Source organism: Plectropomus leopardus, chromosome 10 (genome assembly GCF_026936395.1).
Source record: "Plectropomus leopardus strain MGB_pleo_1.0 chromosome 10, ASM2693639v1, whole genome shotgun sequence".
Classification (NCBI taxonomy): domain Eukaryota; kingdom Metazoa; phylum Chordata; class Actinopteri; order Perciformes; family Serranidae; genus Plectropomus; species Plectropomus leopardus.
In genome coordinates this window covers 36892112-36915405 of record NC_142185.1, presented here as the reverse complement: position 1 = coordinate 36915405, position 23294 = coordinate 36892112, and the positions used below count along the sequence as shown (strand labels likewise).

At 36.8% G+C, this 23294-nt stretch overlaps 5 protein-coding genes across 5 annotated transcripts; 2 read left to right on the top strand and 3 right to left on the bottom strand.

Annotated features, from left to right (window-relative positions):
* Positions 1-3080: 3080 nt before the first annotated feature.
* Positions 3081-4016, bottom strand: LOC121966537 (olfactory receptor 6N2-like). Its single transcript, XM_042516617.2, has one exon. The coding sequence runs from the start codon at positions 3999-4001 to the stop codon at positions 3081-3083; it is 921 nt and encodes a 306-aa protein (XP_042372551.1). The 5' UTR covers positions 4002-4016.
* Positions 4017-7173: 3157 nt separating this feature from the next.
* On the bottom strand, positions 7174-8097 carry LOC121965548 (olfactory receptor 1500-like). Its single transcript, XM_042515690.2, has one exon. The coding sequence runs from the start codon at positions 8092-8094 to the stop codon at positions 7174-7176; it is 921 nt and encodes a 306-aa protein (XP_042371624.2). The 5' UTR covers positions 8095-8097.
* Positions 8098-11116: 3019 nt separating this feature from the next.
* Positions 11117-12046, bottom strand: LOC121963880 (olfactory receptor 51E1-like). The gene has a single exon (XM_042514120.2). The coding sequence runs from the start codon at positions 12041-12043 to the stop codon at positions 11117-11119; it is 927 nt and encodes a 308-aa protein (XP_042370054.2). The 5' UTR covers positions 12044-12046.
* Positions 12047-14251: 2205 nt separating this feature from the next.
* Positions 14252-15193, top strand: LOC121963879 (olfactory receptor 51E1-like). Its single transcript, XM_042514119.2, has one exon. It carries the CDS (start codon positions 14252-14254, stop codon positions 15191-15193), a length of 942 nt encoding a protein of 313 aa, XP_042370053.2.
* Positions 15194-17333: 2140 nt separating this feature from the next.
* LOC121939285 (olfactory receptor 2AT4-like) lies at positions 17334-18470 on the top strand. The gene has a single exon (XM_042482348.2). The coding sequence runs from the start codon at positions 17334-17336 to the stop codon at positions 18252-18254; it is 921 nt and encodes a 306-aa protein (XP_042338282.2). The 3' UTR covers positions 18255-18470.
* The last annotated feature ends 4824 nt before the right edge of the window (positions 18471-23294 follow it).

Below are 23294 nucleotides of genomic sequence, written 5' to 3'. Positions count from 1 at the left end.
TCTTCCTGAATCCGAGGTTCATCTATCCGGCATCTCCAGTACCCCTGAATAGACCTTACCAGGGAGACTGAGGAGTGTGATCCCCCTATAGTTGGAACACACCCTCCGGTCCCTCTTCTTAAAAAGAGGGACCACCACCTCGGTCTGTCAGTCCAGAGGCACTGTCCCTGATGTCCACGCAATGTTGCAGAGTCGTGTCAACCACGACAGCCCCACAACATCCAGGGCCTTAAGGAACTCGGGGTTGACCTCATCCACCCCCGGTGCCCTGCCACTGAGGAGCTTTTTGATCACCTCGGCAACCTCAGCCCCAGAGATGGGAGAGCCCACCCCTGAGTCCCCAGGCCCTTCTTCCTCACAGGAAGGCGTGTTATTATAAATGTTATTTATTTATTAATTTTTTACTTTTATGAGCCTTTACAGTTATTATAATCATTTTTTTTAGTTTTGTTTTTTAATGAACTTTTACAGTCATTAAACTGTATTTTATTTTATTTTTTATGAAACTTCACAGTTATTTTAATTTTTTTTTATTAACATTTACAGTTATTATAACTTTTATTTTAATTTTACTTTTGATTTTTATGAACCTTGACTGTTATTATTTAGCTGAATTTTATACTTTTGTTAAATGATGTTAATTTGTTTTATGGTTGTTGGGAGAAGTCTGCCATTAGGGCTTTAACCCTTTAAAACCTGATCAAAAATGGTTTGATATCTTTCAAAAACATGGAAAGAAGGCAATGAGCAGCAAAAGAAGAATTGATCTCAAAATTAGCTATCTGTAAGTATAAGAAATTACCTGAATATTTATAAAGTGACAAATTCATAACAACCTAATAATGATAAAGTTTTAAAAAGAATGTCTCACCACTTTTACTATCTTTAAAAAACAGTAATTATTATTTTAAGATTGTTGGCTGTAGGCCGTGTTGTAGCGACGCCTCATTATCGTGCCTTGTGATGGACCGAGTAGATTGTGGTTTGCTGTTAAGTTTGCTGTTTGATGTTCCAGAAAGTAAATGTCACCTTTTGTTGGCGTTCAGCATCTGTCTGTTCAGACCGTGGTGGTTTATGCTGGTTTTTGTAATCTTTGTGTTGGGTTATGAATTACACCATGAGTAATCTGGCGGAGATGGCTCAGTGCTTTTAATAACTGGGTGAAGATTTATTTGAAATATGTAAAATTATGAATTTAAAAAAATGAAGTAACAGAAAATTAGCAATAGTACGTGAATATCTACATTTTAATTGTAATAAAGCCCTGAGTGAATATAAAAATATTTATGTATACAATGCTTTAATGAACAACAACAAACAAACATTTCAATAGTTTTGGTCTCATCTGAGCAATAAAAGTGCAAAATACATGTGTGTTATTATTAAATCTGTATTTTTGTTCAGAAGTGGAAGAATAAAAATCATTAACATGCAGGCCAGTAGAGTCTTTCTCTGCTGTTTTACTGGACATGCTGTTAATGTTGCTGCATCTTGTTTCAGATGCTGCAGATGTCCATCCCGTGTCCTCTGAATCAGCAGCCGTCAGTCCCCTTCTTCTCCTCACCTCCACGGCTCCACCGGGTGAGTTTAGAACCGTTTTAACAAAATAAGAGATTGACTAGATTTACAGGATAAAAGCAGCATAAAAACCAAAGTAATATTTGCATAAAGTCATCTGTGGGAGATAACTCTCACTCGACTGGACACTGTGTCTCCTTTTTTTATGTTTTTGTTGGACTTTTACAAGTTAAGACTTTTATTTTTCTGCATCATGAATTTATATTTTTCATACTTGAACACAACAGAATGACTCCGTATCCATAAGCACATAAACAGGAGTCATTTAAAATAGCTTTATCAAAAACCAAGCTGCTGGCTTTTTAAATTGTAATCAGCATATCACGGAGATGGTTGTTGTTAGAAAGGTCAGACCTTTAAAATATGAGCAGAGGAAGACTGAAGCTCACAAACACTAACAGCTGAACACCCTGAGCACCAGCCTCTACACTTTGTCCTTTCATAAAATGACTTTAAATCAGTGCAGTCTTTTAGCGAGGCCTGACCTGAATGCTTGGTACTCACCGAAATTCAAAATTCTCCATATGTATGTCTTCACGGCAGCGATAGCCGAGGCAGGACACATTATGTTTGTCGGTTGTCTGTCCGTGCCACAAACTTCCACTTGGACTCAAGAATGAAGTGATTAGGATTTGGGGGTCAAAGGTCAAGGCCATTGTGGCATCACAAACATTGAGAAATACTGAGGTCCAAAAACTGGACTATAATCTGCTATAATCTATAATCTGTTACATTTATATGTAAATGTTCCTTAACATGCCCTATGCCATATTTTAAAAAAATAATTTGAAATTGAACTTGAATAAGGGAATAATCACAGTAACATTAACTTTTATTTTCCGGTTTATTTATTCATTTTTACATTTCTCATTGTTCTTTAAAAAAAAAAATAGTTGCTAACAGACCTACCTCGTCAAAAGGCCTCTGACATGAAAACAAAGGCACTGACCACCACACACACACACACACACACACACACACACACACACACACACAATGTTTCTTTACCCATTTGCTCTAGCACACGTCATCAAAATTCACTGGTTGAAGTGGAAAACAAAGATTTTCTACTGATTCAGCAGAAACAGTAGAAACTGAACAGTTGAGAGCAGCAAAAATTGTTTTGAGAAACAAAAAAAAAAGAGTTTGAAGTAAACATCATATTAAAATAATCTGTTAAGTGCAATAAAATGAGAAATATTTAAATATTTCTGGAACACATGCATGGACAGTTTAAATGTTGTGTTAACACATTAGCCATCTGAATTAATACAATATATGTTGCTAAATTTCAATATTTAACTTGATCAATACACCCAGAGCCGATGGCACAAGTATGAAAGTCATTACATGTAAACAGAGTTCAGGTTTGCTACGTAAAATCGTGACAGTACAGTTTAACAAAGAGAACAGTCCAAAGGCAAGTTGTGATGACTTGATAATGTAGAATAAAAATATTGTTGATGATGGTGGAAAATGTTGAAGTAATCAGCATTAATACATCAAATCATTTTGGCTGGACACAACAACTTCTTCAGGTGTTTATATATTTCTTTCACCTTAAGTCCATAGACAACCGGATTGAAGAGAGGATAATACAAAAATGCTTGTAAAGTCATAATAAAATGTAAATTAGATCCCTTATCCAGTCGAATAATTAGGACATCATAGAGACACAAAGAGGAAAAGCTGATGAGAATTATCAGGTGGGGTGAACAGGTCTGTGCAGCTTTTTTTCGGACATTTCTACTACTTCGATAGGATATTATAAGTATTCTGGTGTATGTAAAAAGTATGAAAAATATAGGTAAAACTGCCACATTAAACAGAGTAACCATATCATTTATATCTCGTACTACTGATGTCACACAGAAGAGATTGTAGTATGAATTATTACAAAATATTGCTTTTAAAGTGAAATGACAGAGTTTCATATTTGCACTCAGTACTGTTGAGACTGCAATCTGACAAGCAGGCAGAAACCAGGCCAGACTCAGGATAATGCTCACTACGGTTTTCGTCATGATAGTTGTATATTGCAGAGGTTTACATATAGACACATACCTGTCATAGGCCATTGCTGCCAACAGCAAGAAATCTGAAGCACTGACTGAGTAATATAGAAAACATTGTAAGAGACAGGCTGAATATGTTATGACCTGTTTTTCAGATAAAATATCAATTAACAGCTTTGGGTACACAGTAGTGCTGGTAATAACAGAGTTCAGAAGCAGGGCTGCTATGAAAATGTACATGGGCTCATGGAGGTTCTTGTGTATCCAAATAAGGTACACAATGATGATGTTAAAGCTTACTGATAGAATATATACTATTAACATATTCAGAAAAATTAAATACCTGTAATTGCCCATTTCATCATACCCATAAAGATTTATATAAGTTACATTCAATTCATCAGCCATCAAGAAATTCACAAGTTAAACCCACATAGGCAGATTGTATAACAGGCATAAATAAACGTCTGCTTTGCAGATTAACATTGTATTTGACAGTTTAAGTCATTCACAGATACCTGACCTTTAAATGCACTTGATGTGTGTTCATTCACAGAGATCAGAAACTGAACTGTTTGAGTCAGACGAAATATTTTAAGACATTTCTTCACCCTCTATGGATCTCATTAACTCTTCCAACAGGAGCTGGTATCATGTCAACAACTTCCTCAAACTCTGGAGGCCTGAACCCGCAGGTGTTAAAGTTTGTTTACATGGGTGTATGCAGTTCCCTAACTTTTTTATGCCTCTCTGCTGGTGACAGCTGTGGCCAACTGTTTTTTAGGATTGTCCCTCCCATTCTTGTGAAGGTGATTTCTCATCAATGCATTGAGGAAATGTCTTCAAATTTGGCACAAACTTGTACTTGGACTCAAGGATAATCTGGTTAGATTGTGGTGGTTGAAAGTCAAAGGCCAACGTTACAGTTACCAGCTCCCTTTCTTTCTTCTGAATGTGATAACTCAAGAATACTCTGGGGAAATTTCAATACATTTGGCACATACAGTAAATCCTTTATGGTCATTGTGACCTTGCATCTGTCCCATCTCTTTAGATTTGGCACAAATGATCAGAATATACTGATCACAAACTGATCAGAATATAGTGGTCAAAAATCACTGTGGTCATTCTGATTCTTGTGAATATGATATTTTAAGAATGGTCTAAGGGGATTTCCTCAAATTTGGCACAAACATCCACTTGGACTCAATTGATTTGATTTTGGCGGTCAAAGGTCATTGTGACCTTGTGTCATGAATGAGTAATCTCAAGAATGCCATGAGGGATTTTCCTCAGTTTTGGCACAAACTTCTACTTGGATTTTATGATGAACTGATTAGATTTTGGTGGTCATAGGTCAAAGGTCAAGATCACTCTGACCTAGTCCTTCTCATTCTTGTGAATAAGATATCTAAAGAACACCTGGAGGGAATTTCCCCAGATTGTGCACAAACATCTGCTTGGACTCAAGGATGAAATGATTTGGTTTTGGAGATCAAAGGTCAAGGCCACTGTGACCTCACAGAAAATATTTTGGCCATAACTCAAGAATTTATGTATCAATACTTACAAAGTTTCACACAAATAACTTATATACATACTTAAGTATAAAATATATAATATATAAAAAGTATAAAATAATGAAGTTATGACATTTCATATCCCAAAGCTCAAAGGTCAACGTTTGACATTGAAATGATTTGCAGAAACATTTTTCTGGTCATTATTTAACATCACATCTCTGGAAATGAAGGGAGACATTCTGTCAGATTCTAAATTGGTGACACTAATCTTTAAACTGTGCTGATTGTAGATATCTTCTGTGCTGCCGGGTTAAAGATGTGTATGAATCATCCATTTTTTAGAATTTGTAGCATTTTGCAACATCCATATCTGAAGTATTGTGAACACTGTCATAGCTACATATGAATTGGACAGACATGGATGCAAACTGTAAATATAGCTTGACTGGTTTGTTGAGGTATTAAAACTGTGAGGTGGTATTTATGGTTTACATTGTTCCTCCTTTAGCAATTTTATCACATTACATTTAAGGTCATTGCAGAGTTGATGTGAGGCGTACCATCCACATTCTCAGTTTGCGTATACAAAAACTGAGTGGAAACGCCAAAACTTTGAAAAATCTTGAAATATTGTAAACATGTTTTTATGCTTGGAGGAGGCAGAAAAGTTGATTTATCCATTAAAGATAAATGTGACTAAGTGCAATGGAAACAGATTCACAATACATAAATTTAGAATACATTGTTGGGAACTTGTGGCTCTTAAAATGGCAGAAATAATTAATGATTATTAGAATAGTTATGAATTGTGTTAAATAATTAAATCAACATGTGGGGCACCATTTGCGAAAAGGTAAAAACATGTCAGTAAAATAATGAAATTGGTCTTATAAAATATACTAAACTATCAATTTGGAACTCTGAATAGTAGAAAAATAATAACCATGAACAAAATGATTATGTCAATAACAAAGAAGATTTAGGAGTTCTTGACACTGCAGTTTACAGTTTATTCACTTTGGTGGGATATTAAACTGATTAAACTGACTGTGTGTGTGTGTGTGTGTGTGTGTGTGTGTGTGTGTGTGTGTGTGTGTGTGTAAATGTGAGGCATTCGCTAAGTAACATCCACGTAGCTTTGGCAGGGACAGCTACCTGATTACCTAAACACATAGAGATCACAATAATTTCTTGAACTGAATCTGTAATTGCACATGATCAGTGTGATCTTACGTTCACTTGTGTTGTGCATTGTACAGTGCCGTCCCCAGATGGCACATCCTTGAGCACAGTTGATCTGGTGGATACATGGACTGATAACTCAGTGCTAAAGTAGCAAGAGTCCTGAACTGAATAGTTCAGGAACCAGAGCAAATTTGGTGGAAAACGGGTGTCAGCGGTTTCTACAACTGCAGACGAGCCCGTGATAAGTGACCATGCATGCATAATAAGGAAATAACTTCTTGACAACAATATATGTTTTATTTTAAGGTTTAATTTGTTTTAACATTTCTCATTCTGATGCCTCTACTACTGGTACTACTACTTCTACTTCTGCTCAAAAAAATATTTTGAAGTACATATGTTACAAAAATAACAATCTGTAAAGTACAATAAATGAGAAACATTTCTGGAACACATGCATATTCACACTTTAAATTTTGTGTTAACATGAAGCATCTGCATTAATACCATATATATATTGCTGAATTTCAATATTTAACTAGATCAGAACACCCAGAGCTGAAGATCTGAATATGAATGTCATTACTTTTTAACGTGATTTAGGTTTGCAACCTAAAATAATGATAATAAGTTAAACACAGAGAGTAGTATAAATGCAAGTTGTGATGATTTAGTAATGTAGAATAAAAATATTGTTTTGAATAACTACAGAAATTTGGTTTTAAGTTGTTAAAGCTTAAGTCAGTCTGATGTAGATGTAAGTGCGTACATTAAATACCTTTTTTTAAAAAAAAAAAAAAATCTTGTGATTAGAACTCGTGATTATTTCATTAAAAAATGACATTACCTTAGTAATAAGTTAATACATCAAGTCATTTGGCTGGACAGAACAACCTTTTGAGGTGTTTAGAAATTTCTTTCATTTTGAGCCCATATATGAGCGGATTAAGCAAAGGATGATACAAAACGATTTGTAACATCATTATTAAACGTGCCGTTTTGGGAAAATCAGACTCCAGTCGAGCTATACTGATATCGTAGAGACTCAAACAAGAGAAACTGATTAAAACCAGCAGATGGGGTAAACAGGTATCTGCGGCTTTTTTCCTCACTTCTCTGCAACTTTTATATGTTATTAAAAATATCTTTGTGTATGTAAAAATTATGAAAAGCATAGGCAGAACTGCAAGATCTAACAAAGCCACAACACCATATACAGTGATTACTCTGGACGTTACACAGTGAAGCCTGTAAACTGCATTGTTACAGAATATTCCTTTTAAAGTAAAGTTGCACAGTTTGGCTTCAGTGCTCAGTATTGTTGGGAGTGCAATGTGACCTGCAGGGAGAAGCCAAGCAAAAAACAGGATAATACTCACAGTTGTTTTTCTCATGATAGTTGTGTATTGCAGAGGTTTACAGATCGAAACATACCTGTCATAGGCCATGGCTGACAACAGTAAGAACTCTGAACTACCTACAACGTAAAATAGATAAAACTGACAGAGACACGCTGAATAAGATATGATCTGTTTTTCAGACAAAAAGTCAATCAAAAGCTTTGGGTAGACAACAGTGCTGAAAAGGACAGAGTTCAGTAATAAAGCTGCAATGAAAATGTACATCGGATCATGGAGGTTTTTGTTTGTGCAGATGAGGTACACTATTGTAGAATTACAGCAGATTATTAGAATATATACTGTAAACATAATCAAAAAATAAACATATCCATATTTTTTAACTTCAACAAGCCCATCAAGAGTTACATATGTTACGTTAAACTCATCCTCCATCAGTGTTGTCTAAAATTAAATGTACAGTATTGAAACGGGCAGATTTTACAAGCAAACATTTTTCAAACTATCGCTTTCATGATAAAACTAACATACGAAATGTACCGGAACATTTTATTCATTCACAGATAACCTGACCTTGACATGCACCTGGTGTGTGTTCATCTCCAAAATTCAGAGATGAACTGTCTGTGGAAAGTTTCTGTTAAATTACTTCATCCTCCAAGGATCTCATTAAACTTTCCACCAAGATAGATACTAACATACTATATAATAAAACCTCAACATGGTACTCTGGAGGCCTGAAACTCGCGGGCTGTTTTTGGAAATGTTGTAGCCTGAAATGCCTAATTTCATGGCAGTTTCTCTAACTAGGACCCAAATATTCAGCTATTTGGGTATTTATTAAATGGGGAGCTGAAGCTCTGGAGCCCAGAAAATGGTAGTCAGGAAAGCCCTAATCTTTGAAAGTTACAATTACATAAGATCACATTATGATTTGTTGCATTTTCAGAACCAATACTGGCAAAAACATAACATGTATTTTAAAAAAAAATCTTAGCTGGTCCAAAGGTTTTTTGTCTTTAAAGTTAGAGCCAGTCAGGAAGATTTAGAAACAGCAAGGTCGACAAGGATGAAATGGACCAACCTCAATGTAAAGACAGTGATTGACAGAATGAATAGACGACACTTCAGATGAGGCAGAAACAGATGAAACACAGGGTGCTTCACAGGCTTCACTGTCAGGTGAGAGAGAGCCAGGTGTGCCTCCGACAGCTTTGTAACACTTTATAATTCGTAATGTTAAACAGCTCCTACAGTTACTCGAAAAATAATCTGTATCCAGCGCTCTAAACCAGTCGGTTAAATTTTGTCTGAAATTATGTGTCCTCACTATGAAAGATGTTTGAATTTACTGACTCTGTGCTGCAGGAAACAGCTCTGCCTGGAGTAAGCTGCATGGAGCTGCTCACAGCAACACAGAAATGGCTTAACTCAAGTCATTAAACCCGTTAATAATCGCAGGGTAACAGCAGCCTTGTGCTGCGTACAATAATCCTCTCACTATGTGTGTGGCAGGTGCAGCAATAAGCATCATGATCAAGAGAGAGGGGCTGAGCGGATCAATAGGATGTGCGCATCTGTACATTGAAATGAGTCAAATTTGCGGTAAAGCTGGGATGATTCTACAAATTTTAATGCTGTGCAGAATTAATTGGGATTTGCTGAATTTGGATGAATTGTTCTGTTTTCAAAATCTCGGAGGGACTGATTTTTCTTGTGTATGTGCCCCATTACACAGTTTTTCCCACAAATACCAGCAGTCGTAGTCCACTCACCTAAGTGTCTTCTCTGTTCAGTGTGAATGGTTGCGATGGTAAACCATGGCTTGTTTGGAATCTGATTAGAGGTGAATTTTGAGGCTTTTTTTTTTTCAATTTTCCACTGTGGTCGTGATATCTTGTCCCATGCAAGTAGTGTCAGTTACGCAGAGGCTTTCTGGGTAATGTGTCTGCATATGGTAGGGAGAATTTTATGCACCCATCTTCTCATTCAGAGCCATTAAGAGGTCATTCCTCTAAAGGCAATATCTATAGAACACTCTGAGGTAAAGTCTTCAGATTTGGCACACACATCCTCTTGGACTCAATAATGAACTGAATAACTTGGTGGTCATGGGTCAAAGGTCAAAGTCACTGTGACCGCGCCTGTCTCTTGTAAACACGTATCTCAAGAACACCTTAAGGGATTTTCTAATGCCTTCGCATGGGCGATAGCTGAGCCTGGAGGCAGTATTTTCTCCAGTTGTCTGTATGTCCACACATTGTTGTGGACAAGGTATCTCAAGAACACCTAGAGGGAATTTCTTTAAATTTGGCATTAACTTTCGTATAGACTCAAAAATGAGCTGGTTAGATTTTGGTGGTCAAAGGTCATGGTCACCATGACCTTTCGTCTTGCTTTTTCTTTTGAACATGGCATCCTAGGAACACCTCGAGGGGGTGTCTTCAAATTTGGCACAAATGTTTACTAAGACTCAGTGGTCAACTGAGTACATTTGGATGGCCAAAGGTCATTGTGACCTCCCAAAACATGTTTGGCCATAACTCAAGAATTAAATGGTAATTATTCCAAAATTTTGCACAAATGTTTTATATCAAAAAGATACATCATATTTTTTTTCTGGTCGTTACTCAGCGTTATTTCTCAGGTAAAGAAGAGGGGACATTTGGTAAAATGTGTTGATCTGTTAATTAATAAAAATCTGTTAATCTGTAAAATGTGTTGATAGTAGAGATCTTCTGTGCTGCCGGGAAAGGGGAGATGCAGAGGTATACAACCACAAGGCATTATTTGTAGTTCGAACACTGTTTCGACAAACAACATTCAGCTCCCAGCAGTAGATTTGAATTGATAAAGAGGAGTGATCATTCGGTTTCTTTTATGGCCCTAATCGTCAGTGTAATTATTATAAATTTGTACATGGAGCTTATTTCTCACACCAACGATTATTTATCTAAAAGGGCCAAACTTTCTCCAGATCCTGCACTTACTGTCAGTTTGAAACATGGGCTCCTATATTAATATAATATGGTATTTTCCTGCCAAAACTATCATAGGCTCAGTTAGATTTACTACTTCATGACACTTAAATCTGTCTAATAATAATTATAGTTACAAAAGCAGCTTAATTGTCTTCCTGTTGAAACCAGCAATACCCACTGATTTCAACAGGAATCCTAAACTTAACAAACAAAATGTTGACACAAATGGACAAAGCCTTGGGTGATGCCATTCACAGTGAAATGCTGGATAGCCCATGACTGCCCAACTCAAAATGAAGATACACTTTACTATTTCCATGACAAATACTGAAAAGGATTTTTACAGCATTGAATCACTTAAATTCAATACCTGCCAAAGATCAGAACATTGACATCTTTGCATTAATATAATGGAAGGAATGACGGCACTCTAGAATCACTAACATTATAATAACTGAACCATCACTTTTAATGCATTAGATCAGTTTGGCTTGACAGAACAACCTCTTCAAGTGTTTAGAAATTTCTTTCATTTTTAGTCCATATATAATAGGGTTGAAGAGAGGATGGTACAAAACAGTTTGTAAAGTCATTATTAAGCGTACAGTTTTTGGAAAATCAGATCCCAGTCGAACTATAATAACATCATAAGCACACAAACAAGAAAAGCTGATTAAAACCAGCAGATGAGGTAAACAAGTCTGTACAGCTTTTGCTCGGACTTCTCTAGAACTTTTATATGATATTACAAGTATCCTGGTGTATGTAAAAAGTATGAAGAGCATAGGGAAAAGCGCAAAGTTTAACAGAGCAACATAACCATATACAGACCGTGCTTTTGAGATCACACAGTGGAGACTGTAAATTGAATTGTTACAAAAAATTCCTTTTAAAGTTAAATTGCAGAGTTTCACATCAGCACTTAGTATCACTGGGACTGCAGTCTGACAAGCAGGCAGAATCCAAGCTAAAACCAGTAAGATATTCACAGTTGTTTTTGTCATGATAGTTGTGTATTGCAGAGGTTTACATATAGATACATACCTGTCGTAAGCCATGGCTGCCAACAGTAAGAACTCTGTACCACATAAAGTGTAGCATAGAAAAAATTGAAAGAGACAGGCAGAGTATGATATGATCTGTGTTTCAGATAAATAATCAATTAACAACTTTGGGTACATAGCAGTGCTGAAAAGAACAGAATTCAGTAGCAAAGCTGCAATGAATATATACATTGGCTCGTGGAGGCTCTTGTGTGTCCAGATAAGGTACACAATGGTGTAATTAAAGCAGATTATGAGAATATACGCTGTAAACATGATAAAAAAATAAGCATATCTGTATTTGTGCACTTCCACATGCCCGTCAAGAGTTATGTATGTGCCATTAAGCTCATCATCCATCAGTGTTGTCTAAAATAAAAAGTAAAGTAATGTAAGGCACATCCAAATTCTCCATTTCATTATAATACCAACATCCAAGCTTTGCCGAGTGTCATCCTTGTTCACAGATATGTCACCTTCAGTTACACTCAGTGTGTGTTTATTTTCAACTGTTTGAGTCCGGAAAGTTTTTATGATATTGCATCACCCTCTGAGGATCTCATTAAACTTACCTCTAAAGTAGAAGTAGTAGTATAAAAGGAACTTCATCAAACTCCAGAGGCCTGAAATCACAACATTGTTTGAACTCAATGTCAAAGTATGTGCAAAGTGTAAAAATAAATACATAGACATGAATCCTTTGATACCTGAGAAAATTGGCTTGATTTCTTTCAAAAACACAGGAATAGGGCACTGAGTAACTTAACAAGAAATGTCCCAAAAATAGCACAAAGTTCGTAAAGTTACAAGAAAATAACCTGCAAATGCGCATAGAAAAGAAAAGTGCTGCAGGTCTGCAGCACTTTCTGCAGACCTGCAGAAAGTGCTGAAAAAGTAAATATATATAGTTTTTCTGTCATAATTTGGATTATGAATATAGTGTTCTGGCAATTTTCTCTATCTTTTTTTGTTTTGAATGTGTCTTTTTGTCTTTCTAATCGACATCAGAACTCCTTCAGGTCCACGGCCAGGCGCAAGGATTATCCAGCTGGAGATTAGGCAGGGCGGTGGTAGACTGACTAAGGTTCAGGCAGGACATCACCAAGAATGGTTGACTGGAGTTTAGGCAAAGAGGGTGGAAGAGGAGAAGTCACACAACTGGGGACAGCACATGAGCAGTAAAATCTGGTTTGCAGTTTCTGGCAATCAACCAATAAGGCTGGGAAACTGTTGACCAGATTTCACTGCACATGTGCTGTACCGCTATTGTGTAACGTCATTTGAGTCCATAACTTCTCCTCTTTCCGGCTTTCTTGGGTCTAGTAGAGACATCGCCAAAGATGGTCGACTGGGTGTAGTTTCGATGTTGGCAGATGTTGCTGACCAGGGTTTAGGCAGGATGCCTACAGGAGATCACTCTGGTTTAGGAAGGACATTGGCAGATATTACTGATTAGGGTTTAGGCAGGATGTCGGCAGGAATGGCTGACTTGGGTTTAGGCAGGACGTTGGCAGATATTGCTGATTAGGGTTTAGGCCGGACATGGCCACAGTTGGCCATTTGGTGTTAAGGCAGGGTAGCAACAGGAACAGGAACCTGGAGCTTATGCAGGGTATCAGCAGCGATGGCCGCATGGGATTTAGGCAGGATGTTGGTGGATATTGCTGATTAGGGTTTAGGCAGGGCATTGCCAGGAATGGATCACTCAGTCTTAGGCAGGACAATGGCAGATATTACTGATTAGGTTGACTAAGGTTTAGTCAGGTCGTCCCCAAGTATGGCTGACTGGGGTTTAGGGATGATGTCATCAAATACTGCTGATTGGAGTTTAGACGGCACATCGTCAAGTATAACCTGGTAGGGTTTAAGCACAATGTCAGCAGGCACAGTTGACTAGCATGTAGGCAGGATGTTGCCAAGGACGGGCAGCTGGTGTTAAGGCAGGATGTGAGCAGGAAGAGGCACCTGCGGTTATAGAAGGCTGTCGGCAGCGATGGCCGACTAGAGTCAAGGTTGGATGTTGGCAGATATTGCTGATTAGGGTTTGGGCCAGACATCGCCACGGATGGACATAGCCACAGATGGCCCATTGGTGTCTGGGAAAGATGTCAGCAGGAACGGGCAACAGGGGTTTAGGCAGGAAGTTCAAAAACTCAAATGCAGTGCTTTATACCATAATTTTATTTCCTCCAAGTGCTGATAAAAATAATCCTTACATTTGGTAAAACACTGTTATGTGAAATTGGTGATATTGTGGTGTTAGTTGGCTAATTTTGCTTGTTAGGTTGCTTGCTAACATGGATGAATGGTCACGTGTTGTTGTCTCCTTTGGTCAAAAAAATGTAATGAGATCCATGGAGGATGAAGCAGTCTGATAAAAAGAGGAATAAACAGGTGAACTGGTTTAGACTGCATTTTGAATTCAGGTAACAGTGAATGCAGACATTCAAACAGATTAAATGTTCAATGTAAATGGTCAAAGACAGACTTCTTTACTCAATCGTTAGTTCAGTATGTTCTTAATACTAAATGCCTGTTTGATTAATTTTAATTTTATTGACCATCTCAATGGATGAAGAATTCAATGTAACATATATAACTCTGGGCGGTCATGTGGAAGTTCACAAGTACAGATTTCTGTACTTTGTGATCATGTTTATAGCATATATTCTAATAATCTGCAGTAATTCTACTATTGTGTACCTTATTGTGATTAACCGAACCCTTCATGAGCCGATGTACATTTTCATTGCAGCTTTGCTAATTAACTCTGTCCTTTTCAGCACTGCAGTCTACCCAAAGCTTTTGATTGACTTTTTATCTGAAAAACAGGTCATATCTTATGCAGCATGTCTCTTTCAGGGTTTTGTGTTTTATGCTTTAGGAGGTTCAGAGTTCTTACTGTTGGCAGCCATGGCTTATGACAGGTATGTGTCTATATGCAAACCTCTGCAATATTCGAATGTCATGACAAAAAGAACTGTCTGTATCTTTCTGGCTTTAGCTTGGATTCTGCCTGCTGGTGAGCTTGTGCCTTCAGCAGTGATAAATGTTAACAGAAAACTCTGCCGGTATATTTTGACGGCAATTTATTGCAATAACTCAGTTTTCAAACTTCATTGTGTCAGTTCAAGAGCACAGTCTATATATGGTGTGGTCATTTTGCTAAATGTCGCACTGTTTCCGATGCTCTTTGTACTTTTTACATACATAAGAATATTCACAATAACCTATCGAAGCTGCAGAGAAGTCAGGAGAAAAGCTGCAGAGACCTGTTTACCTCACATGTTGGTTTTGATAAACTTTTCCTTGCTGTGCACATATGATATAATTATAGTTAGACTGGAATCTGATATTCCAAAACCTTTAGGTTTAATAATGACTTTTCAACTGATTTTGTATCATCCACTTGTAAATCCGATCATATATGGTCTGAAAATGAAAGAAATTTCTAAACATCTGAAGCAGTTGTTCTGTCAGGTCAAGATTAACTTGTGTTATCAATACTGATTTCTTCTTCTGTTTAACAGCACAGAGAAGAAGCAGGCCCCGACTTTTTTTTTAAAAGTCTGCTCACTTTCGTCATTAGTTTCATCTTGTCATTTTTCACTGCTTTGCTTTGATATTTGGTGTTTTCATTGCATTTTATCTTGTTGTTGTTGTGCCTTAACACTTCATACACACTTAATTAATATTAACTGTTTTAATTGCAGCACTCATAATAAACACTGTATACTGTACTTTCTTGTGCACATTCTGGACTTCTCTGTGTAAGCATTATATTAATAATTACATAATAATTTTAACAGCATACCTTGGCTGTGTGTTACATGTAAGATTGACATAACCCCCTTAATTTTATGATCTTTTTTGACTTTAATAAAGTGTCTTTGAGTACCTTGAAAAGCGGTCCATAAATAATGTGTAATATTGTTGTTGTTAGTGGTCTTTGAGTGCTTGGATACCAGAAAGCACACCTTTTTAGCCAAGAGGTGGCATGATGGGTGACTGGGCATGTTTGAGACTGTGCAGATCAGAAGAACCTGGTCGCTCTGCGTCCTTAAAGACACAGAGCACTAACTTGATTAGTTCTCCTTGTTGCTTGAAAAATAAGTTTGCAAACTTTGTGTCTACTTCATCCTGTGTGTGCTAAACTCTGCTCCTGCTGAGATATTCTGTTGTCTTAGCTTTAGGGCTGCAACTAATGATTATTTTGATAATTGATTAATTGGTCAGTTATTTTTTCGATTAATCAATTAATCAGATTTAAAAAAAATAAAGAATAAAAAAATAAAATCAGCAAAAAAAGCATTTTTTTCTCCCATCACTTTGATCAAAAACAGATTATCATTGACAACAGTGCAAAAAGGCCGTTGCTTTAACATCCCTGAGTCGTCAAAATAATATTAAATTACAAATAACTATAAAATCAAATATAAAACAATTCAAAAAATAAATGTTGACAGCTTTTACAACAGCTTTTTACAACTTTTTTAGATACATCATAATCATCATGCTCCTGTGCCACGCCTTGTCACTTTTGCATGTTTGCAGCTAACACACTTCCTTGTTTTGAATAACGTGAAGTGCTCCTAAACTTTTTAGAGTTTTTGTACGAAACGTCCTCTCTGCCTCCTCCATGCCTCTTCAAAACACCGGCGAGTGATGTAATCATCGCACAACGCAACAATTCGATGATTTTATTCATTGCCAACTCATTTGTTAATCGATTATAATCAGTTCTAATCGATTTTATCGATTTGTTGTCGCAGCCTTACTTAGCGTGGTGACATGGATGGGTCTCATGCCACAGTGACCAACGGTGATTGAATCGTCAGATTTTCTATCAAAGGTGCGAAAAAGTAGAGGACTTTGGGAAATAAGGTGTTTCTCAGTCTGCGGTCCTGACAGTATTTGTGTTGTGGACTGTTGAATCAGTCGCAGCCCAAGTGCTGTTACAAATCAAATTACAAACGAGCAGATGTGGTCTTGCTTCGCCTGATTAATCCAGGATGCTTTGGGACATGACTTGTGTGGTCTTTGGACAGCCATGTATCCCATAATGCATTTCGCACCAACAAGTGGCAATGGCGTTGGCACACCTGAAATTTATAAGCATCCAAACAGCAAAGTTCTGATCCTTTTCTCTTTCTTCAATTTTTCAATATTCAGTTTCTGAAATTTCTTTCACCTGCGTCCGCAACAATACACCTTTTTCCGCCACCGGCCTTTAATGTGAAGGCTCTCGACCTAACTCGCCTGTTCCTGGGAAAAATGCTTCAGATGATGGTTGTAAAGTCAAGTCTAATGATAAAAGTGTGAAAATGTGCATTTAGAGGACCCCATCCATTCAAGAGGTCAAACAGCACCTAAGGGTTCAGGACTCCTGAGTTTGCTGGAGTTGTTACATGGTGGAGAGTTTAATGAGATCCATGGAGGATTAGGGAACTGATAAAAACATCCCACAAACTCAAACTCTGTCCGTCCTGGCACTTTGGTGTCTGTGAACTAACAGGACAGATCCATACAGGTAACATGTGACTGCAGTCTTCAAAAAAGAAAACACTTTGTTTGTCTGTTATTGTTCATGAGAGCTCGTTATACCATCTGCCTGCATTACTGATGAGCATTTTAAAGTTTAGGAACATTAATGGATTTAAATGTAACATATATAACATTTGATGGGCATGTGGAGGTGCAGAAATACAGATATGTTTATTTTGTGATCTTGTTTACAGTATATATTCTCGTTATCTGCTGTAATTCCCTCATTGTGAGTCTTGTCTGCATTCACCAATCCCTCCATGAGCCCATGTACATTTTCATCGCTGCTTTGTCGATTAACTCTGTCCTCTTCAGCACCAACATCTACCCAAAGCTTCTGATTGACTTTTTATCTGAAAAACAGGTCATAACATATCAAGTGTGTTATTTTCAGGGTGCAGTATATTACACTCTGATGTACTCTGAGTTTGCCTTGTTGGCAGCCATGGCCTATGACAGGTATGTGGCTATATGTAAACCTCTGCAATATGCGACTGTCATGAGGAAAGCAACAGTCGGTGTCTTCCTGGTTTTATCGTGGCTCGTTCCAGCTTGTGAGACGACAGGAGCAGTTGTCCTAAATGCTAATAGCAGACTCTGTCGCTTTACTTTAAGAGGGATTTTTTGTAACAACACAATTAATTATCTTTATTGTGTGCAATCAAAAGCACTATCTCTGTACGGTGTGGTCATGTTGTTCAACGTCGCCGTTCTCCCTGTACTGTTTATACTTTTTACATACACAAGGATCCTTATAATCTCATATCGCAGTAATAGAGAAGTGAGGACCAAAGCTGCACATACCTGTGTGCCTCACCTGCTGGTTTTAACAAGCTTTTCCTGTTTTGTTGCTTATGATGTCATTGTGGTTCGAATAGGATCAGATATTCCAAAAACAGCACGTTTGATAATGACTTTACAAGTGGTTTTGTATCATCCTCTCTTTAATCCAATTATATACGGACTGAAAATGAAGGAAATTTCTAAACACATCGAGAAGTTGTTGTGTCAGGTCAAATCACCCTAATATGAAAAGTTTACGACTGATTTTTCTGGATAGAGCATCATCATCTTTCATTTCAAACAAATATAACATAGCAGATTATCACCACTCAAGGCAACTCGTTGATCTTGAATCTTGTATCACATATACTACATGCACATACATGCACATACATGCACATACATGCACACACATGCACACACATGCACAGACATGCACATACATGCACACACATGCACATACATGCACACACATGCACATACATGCACACACATGCACATACATGCACATATACAATGTCAAGGTTTAAAACTAGAGGTGACTGTGGCTTTGCCAGGCTTTGGAAGGACCTGCCAGAGGAGACGTAGTCAGCAAATTTTGGTTCTGAAAACGCTCTGAAAATGGTATAATGCAATGTTTTAGTAATGTTTACAATGGCAAGTTTTTTTGGGTTTTTTTTTTTGGTTCCCAGAATGTTTTTCTTAAAGTCTGGGTAACATTCACCTTAAACATAAGAAAATGTTTATTTTGAATTTGTTTTTTTTGTTGCTGTTAACATATCACATCACATTTATTTATTTCTTTATTTTAAACGTGTAATCTCAGGCCTCAATAATATGTTCTTTATGTTGTAGTTCAAACAAATCTACAGCCCTTTATTTTCAGTATTAGCTACTTCCACAAATATCTCCTGCTTTTTTACAGAGCATGAGTCAGTGTTGATGATATTTAATTTACTCAAAAACACAGCAAATTTAAAAAGAGTAGTTGTAATGTTATGATTAGGAACATTTTGAAGCATTTGAGTTATTTTTCTGCAGAGCTTTTCACATTTATACATTTTATTTTGCTGAAGTTGCTTATTTGCTTTGTCTGAAATGTATAATGGTCACAAACATTTAAAACATTTTAAATGTTTAAATGCTGATGGATAATGTTTTAAGTTTAAACAGAGGAGCACGTCTGCATTTTACTCATCTGTCTTTTGTTGTTTGATCGGGATTTAGCAATGCATATTTTAAACCAATAAAAGGATTAAAGTACAAAAAATGACACTGGTGCTGTCTTTTGTTCCTCTCCACTGCTCGAAATGTTATTGTGGCACATTTTACACACTGTAGCAGCTGAAATAGAAGTTCAATTATTTCATCGTTCTGTGTTTGGGTTTCGCACTTTTCACAGGTGTTAATGTACAACCAACACTATGTTACACATGAATAAAATGAGAACACAATGATTTGCAAATCCTTTTTTGACCAACAGTACAAAGACGAGATATTTTCAAACTGATATTATGTTATATTAATGGGTTTTTTTGGTAAATATTCACTGCTTCTGAATTTAACCCTTTAACACACTTTAACACACTCGTATTGCTCTGTGCCCAAATGCACTTTTCAAAATCAGCCTTTAAAAAATATTATACATTAATATGATTTTCTACTTTCATTGAGTTTATTCCTTTAAGCAGCAGCAGTCTCTGTCACCGTAACTATTAAGTTTTCAGAATTGTAACTCTTTAAAGCCAGGTTTTTGTCATGATGCCACTATTTTTTAGATGGAAAAAACAATAAAATGAAGTATCTATTTTCTGTTTTTGTTTTTTTTTTTTTGTTTTTCTGCTGACAGTCTGGGATATGTCAGTGATCAGCAGCTACATTGACTGTGACAGGTCACCTAGTGGAAATAGCATGTATTTCCTCCATATGCCAAATATGGTCAAAATGGCCTCATCAGGTGGAAAATAGTCAAAATGTCAAATTCAGAGTCAAAAGCCCAGAATGACACCCAGAAATAATACAAGTCCTGTTTTTCTGCTCTGATGGCTGTGGGATCAAAAATGTCAGTTTGAATGGGTTTCAATGGAGCATTTTTGGACCTGAACAGTCTGAATGTAACTATTTAGTTTCCACAGTGTATTTTAGACTTATTGTAGGAGCTGAGCTGCAAATTCACTGATTACACTCAAATACACAATCTGGACTACATTTAGGACACATGCATCAACACACACACAGTTATCACAACAGGAAGAAGAAAAGAGACTGAAATGAGACGAACAGTCCCTAAGGGGTTAAAACCAGCAGCACGTTATAATGACGTTGTGACAGGAACAACAAAAAAAAATTCGCTCGATTCATCCATCAACAAATTTTACTGGAAAAATAAACCCCCACGAATTAAACTGGCCACTCTTCAAAAATCAAAAAGATTAGGCGGACTCAATGCTCCAAATTTTCAATATTATTCATTAGCAAATCAACTTCAATACATCTACAAATGGACCCACCCCACTCAGTCAGATAGCATTTGGTTAGACATAGAACAAACAGTTAGCAAAGACATCCATATCTCAGATTTACCATTCCTCAGTCAAACTATCAAAAAACACCCCTGTTTCCAAAACCCCACAATATCATCAGCTCTGACAGCCTGGTGGAAACTCTACAACATTACTAACTCCACTCTGGCACCTTCACTTTTCACCCCGATCTGGCATAACCCGGACTTCATCAGCAATAAACAATCACTATATTTCAGCACTTGGGTAGACAAGGGGATTACTCACCTCAAACATATCTTCAACAATAACATCCTGGTTCCATTTCCCCTCCTGGTCCAGAAGTTCGGCATCAGGAGCCATCAATTTCTACAATATCTACAGGTTTCATCATCCATCCAATCAACAATGAAAAACAAGAATATAAACTTAGACCTCCCCCCCTCAGCCTCTACATTCATTAACATCTCTTCCTCAAAAAAACTCTTATCTAAAATATACAAATTGTTATCACAGGCCGATACATCACCCTCCATACCTTCAGAAAAATGGGAAACTGATCTCTCCATTACTCCTGATGCTGACTTCTGGCCCCAAATCTGCCAGAACATTTTCTTCATGACAACAAATGCCAATTTACAACTCATACAATACAAAATCCTCCATAGAACTCATCTGACTGGACACAAAATGCAAAAAATGGGCTTCTCAGCCTCTGGAAACTGTTCACACTGCTCACTAAAATGCACTGACACCTACATTCATGCAACCTGGCACTGCACACCTGTTCACCGCTTCTGGAGAAACATCACAGAAACTTTATCCCAGATTATGGGCTGCCACATCCCACTTTCCCCTTCCCTCTGTTTATTAGGAGACGTATCCACATTAAAACTTGACAACACACACACCCGTTTACTTCTAGTGGCGCTGACTGTCGCCAAGAAAACTATCCTCATGAACTGGAAGTCTCGGAACTCCATACACATCACACACTGGAAAAACCTGCTCACAGACTACATCTCTTTAGAAAGTACAAACTCCTCTGACAATGATCATAACCCTACCTGGCTATCATTCATCACTTTTTTACAATCATAACCTGCCACAAACCAGTCACATCATCCGCCCCAGATCTCTGACACCTTCATTCCCATCCTTAGTAATTACCACCAATGCATATGTTTATTTATTTTTATCTTTCTTCTTCTGCCTGACGACCAATAACCACTGGACACATATTTACAAACTGTTATATCTCCTTAGAAAATACAAACTCCTCCGACAATAATCATGACACTATCTGGCAACCATTCATCACTTTCTTACAATCATCACCTACAACAAGCTATTATTACATCAATTACTACAGCCTCTGTAACCTTCACTCCCATTCATTGTGATCAATATTTATATATTTGTTTGTTTATTTATCTATTTATTTATTTATTTATTTATTTGGGGTGGGGGGGTGGGGGGGGTAATTGATACAACTATCGTTATTACTATAACTATTATGATTCACATGATTAACATTTATTAATATTTAGAAACTTATATACTTACTTACTATACTTATATATATATATTTATTTATTTATTTATACTTACTAATTACTACTCTGGTCCCTGCTGGGTCACGCTTGCTGGGCCACGGCCTGTGGTCCCCTCCACCCCACCCCACCCAAAATCCCCCGCTCTGGACTGTTTTCAGGTGGCACATCACCTTTTTTTTAATGCACAACACACTAGTTTAGGTAGAGGAAAGGGGACACAATGTCAGTTCATAACAACCCATCTCCTCGGTTTTAATGCACCACATACCACTTAAAAGACTATCTCATTAAAATTAAAAAATAAATAAATAAATAAATAATTAAAAAACAAAAAACCCCAAAAAAAACAATTAATAAATAAATAAATAAATAATAAAATAAAATAAAATAAAATAAATTAAATTAAATATATATATATATATATATATATATATATATATATACATAAATTAATATACAAATAAATAAATAAAATAGATTAATAAATACATTGGATTAAAAAAAAATAAATAATGGTAAAGACTACATATACATCTAGACATAGGGTAAGGCGTTGTGCCACATACAGTCCAGGGCACGTGGGGGTTGGGGGGTCCAGGGTGTTGGGGGCTGCAGGCTGGTCATGTGTGGGTGGGTAGGGACATGACGCATCACATCTCATCTCATAAAGACCCCCCCACCCTTTTCCTCCCTTCTCTTCCACTCTCATTATTATTATTAATATTATTATTGTTATTTCTATTATTATTATTATTATTATTATCCTTATTATTCATATTATTATTATTATTATTGTTGTAGCTATTACTTATGTTATATTCTTTATGTATTTATTTTTTCCTTCTGTATACTCATCTCCATCTCCATGTCTGACGATTATAATATTTATTACTACTATTATATTATATATTACTGTCTTTCTTACTCTCAAATCACACACACACACACACACACACACACACACACACACACACACACGCACACACACACACACACACACACACACAAAATCTGTTGCTGTTTGTTGTTCACACCTGTTTTCTGTCTGTCCTGTATTGTCACTGTAATGTCATATTACACAATAATAAAAAATTAAAAAAAAAAAAAAAAAAAAAAAAAAGAACAACAAAAAAATCAACCTCAGTAACGACCTGCAGACACGTTTTCTAGTCCCTGTCAAGTCTGACTCGTGTTGATGTTTTAGCGATGGTCAAAATTAAAAGATGT

Bases quoted from the DNA above. Each gene is read 5' to 3' on its own strand.
- LOC121963880 (XM_042514120.2), bottom strand. From the start codon at position 12,043: ATGGATGATGAGCTTAATGGCACATACATAACTCTTGACGGGCATGTG.
- LOC121965548 (XM_042515690.2), bottom strand. From the start codon at position 8,094: ATGGAGGATGAGTTTAACGTAACATATGTAACTCTTGATGGGCTTGTT.
- LOC121966537 (XM_042516617.2), bottom strand. From the start codon at position 4,001: ATGGCTGATGAATTGAATGTAACTTATATAAATCTTTATGGGTATGAT.
- LOC121939285 (XM_042482348.2), top strand. From the start codon at position 17,334: ATGGATTTAAATGTAACATATATAACATTTGATGGGCATGTGGAGGTG.
- LOC121963879 (XM_042514119.2), top strand. From the start codon at position 14,252: ATGGATGAAGAATTCAATGTAACATATATAACTCTGGGCGGTCATGTG.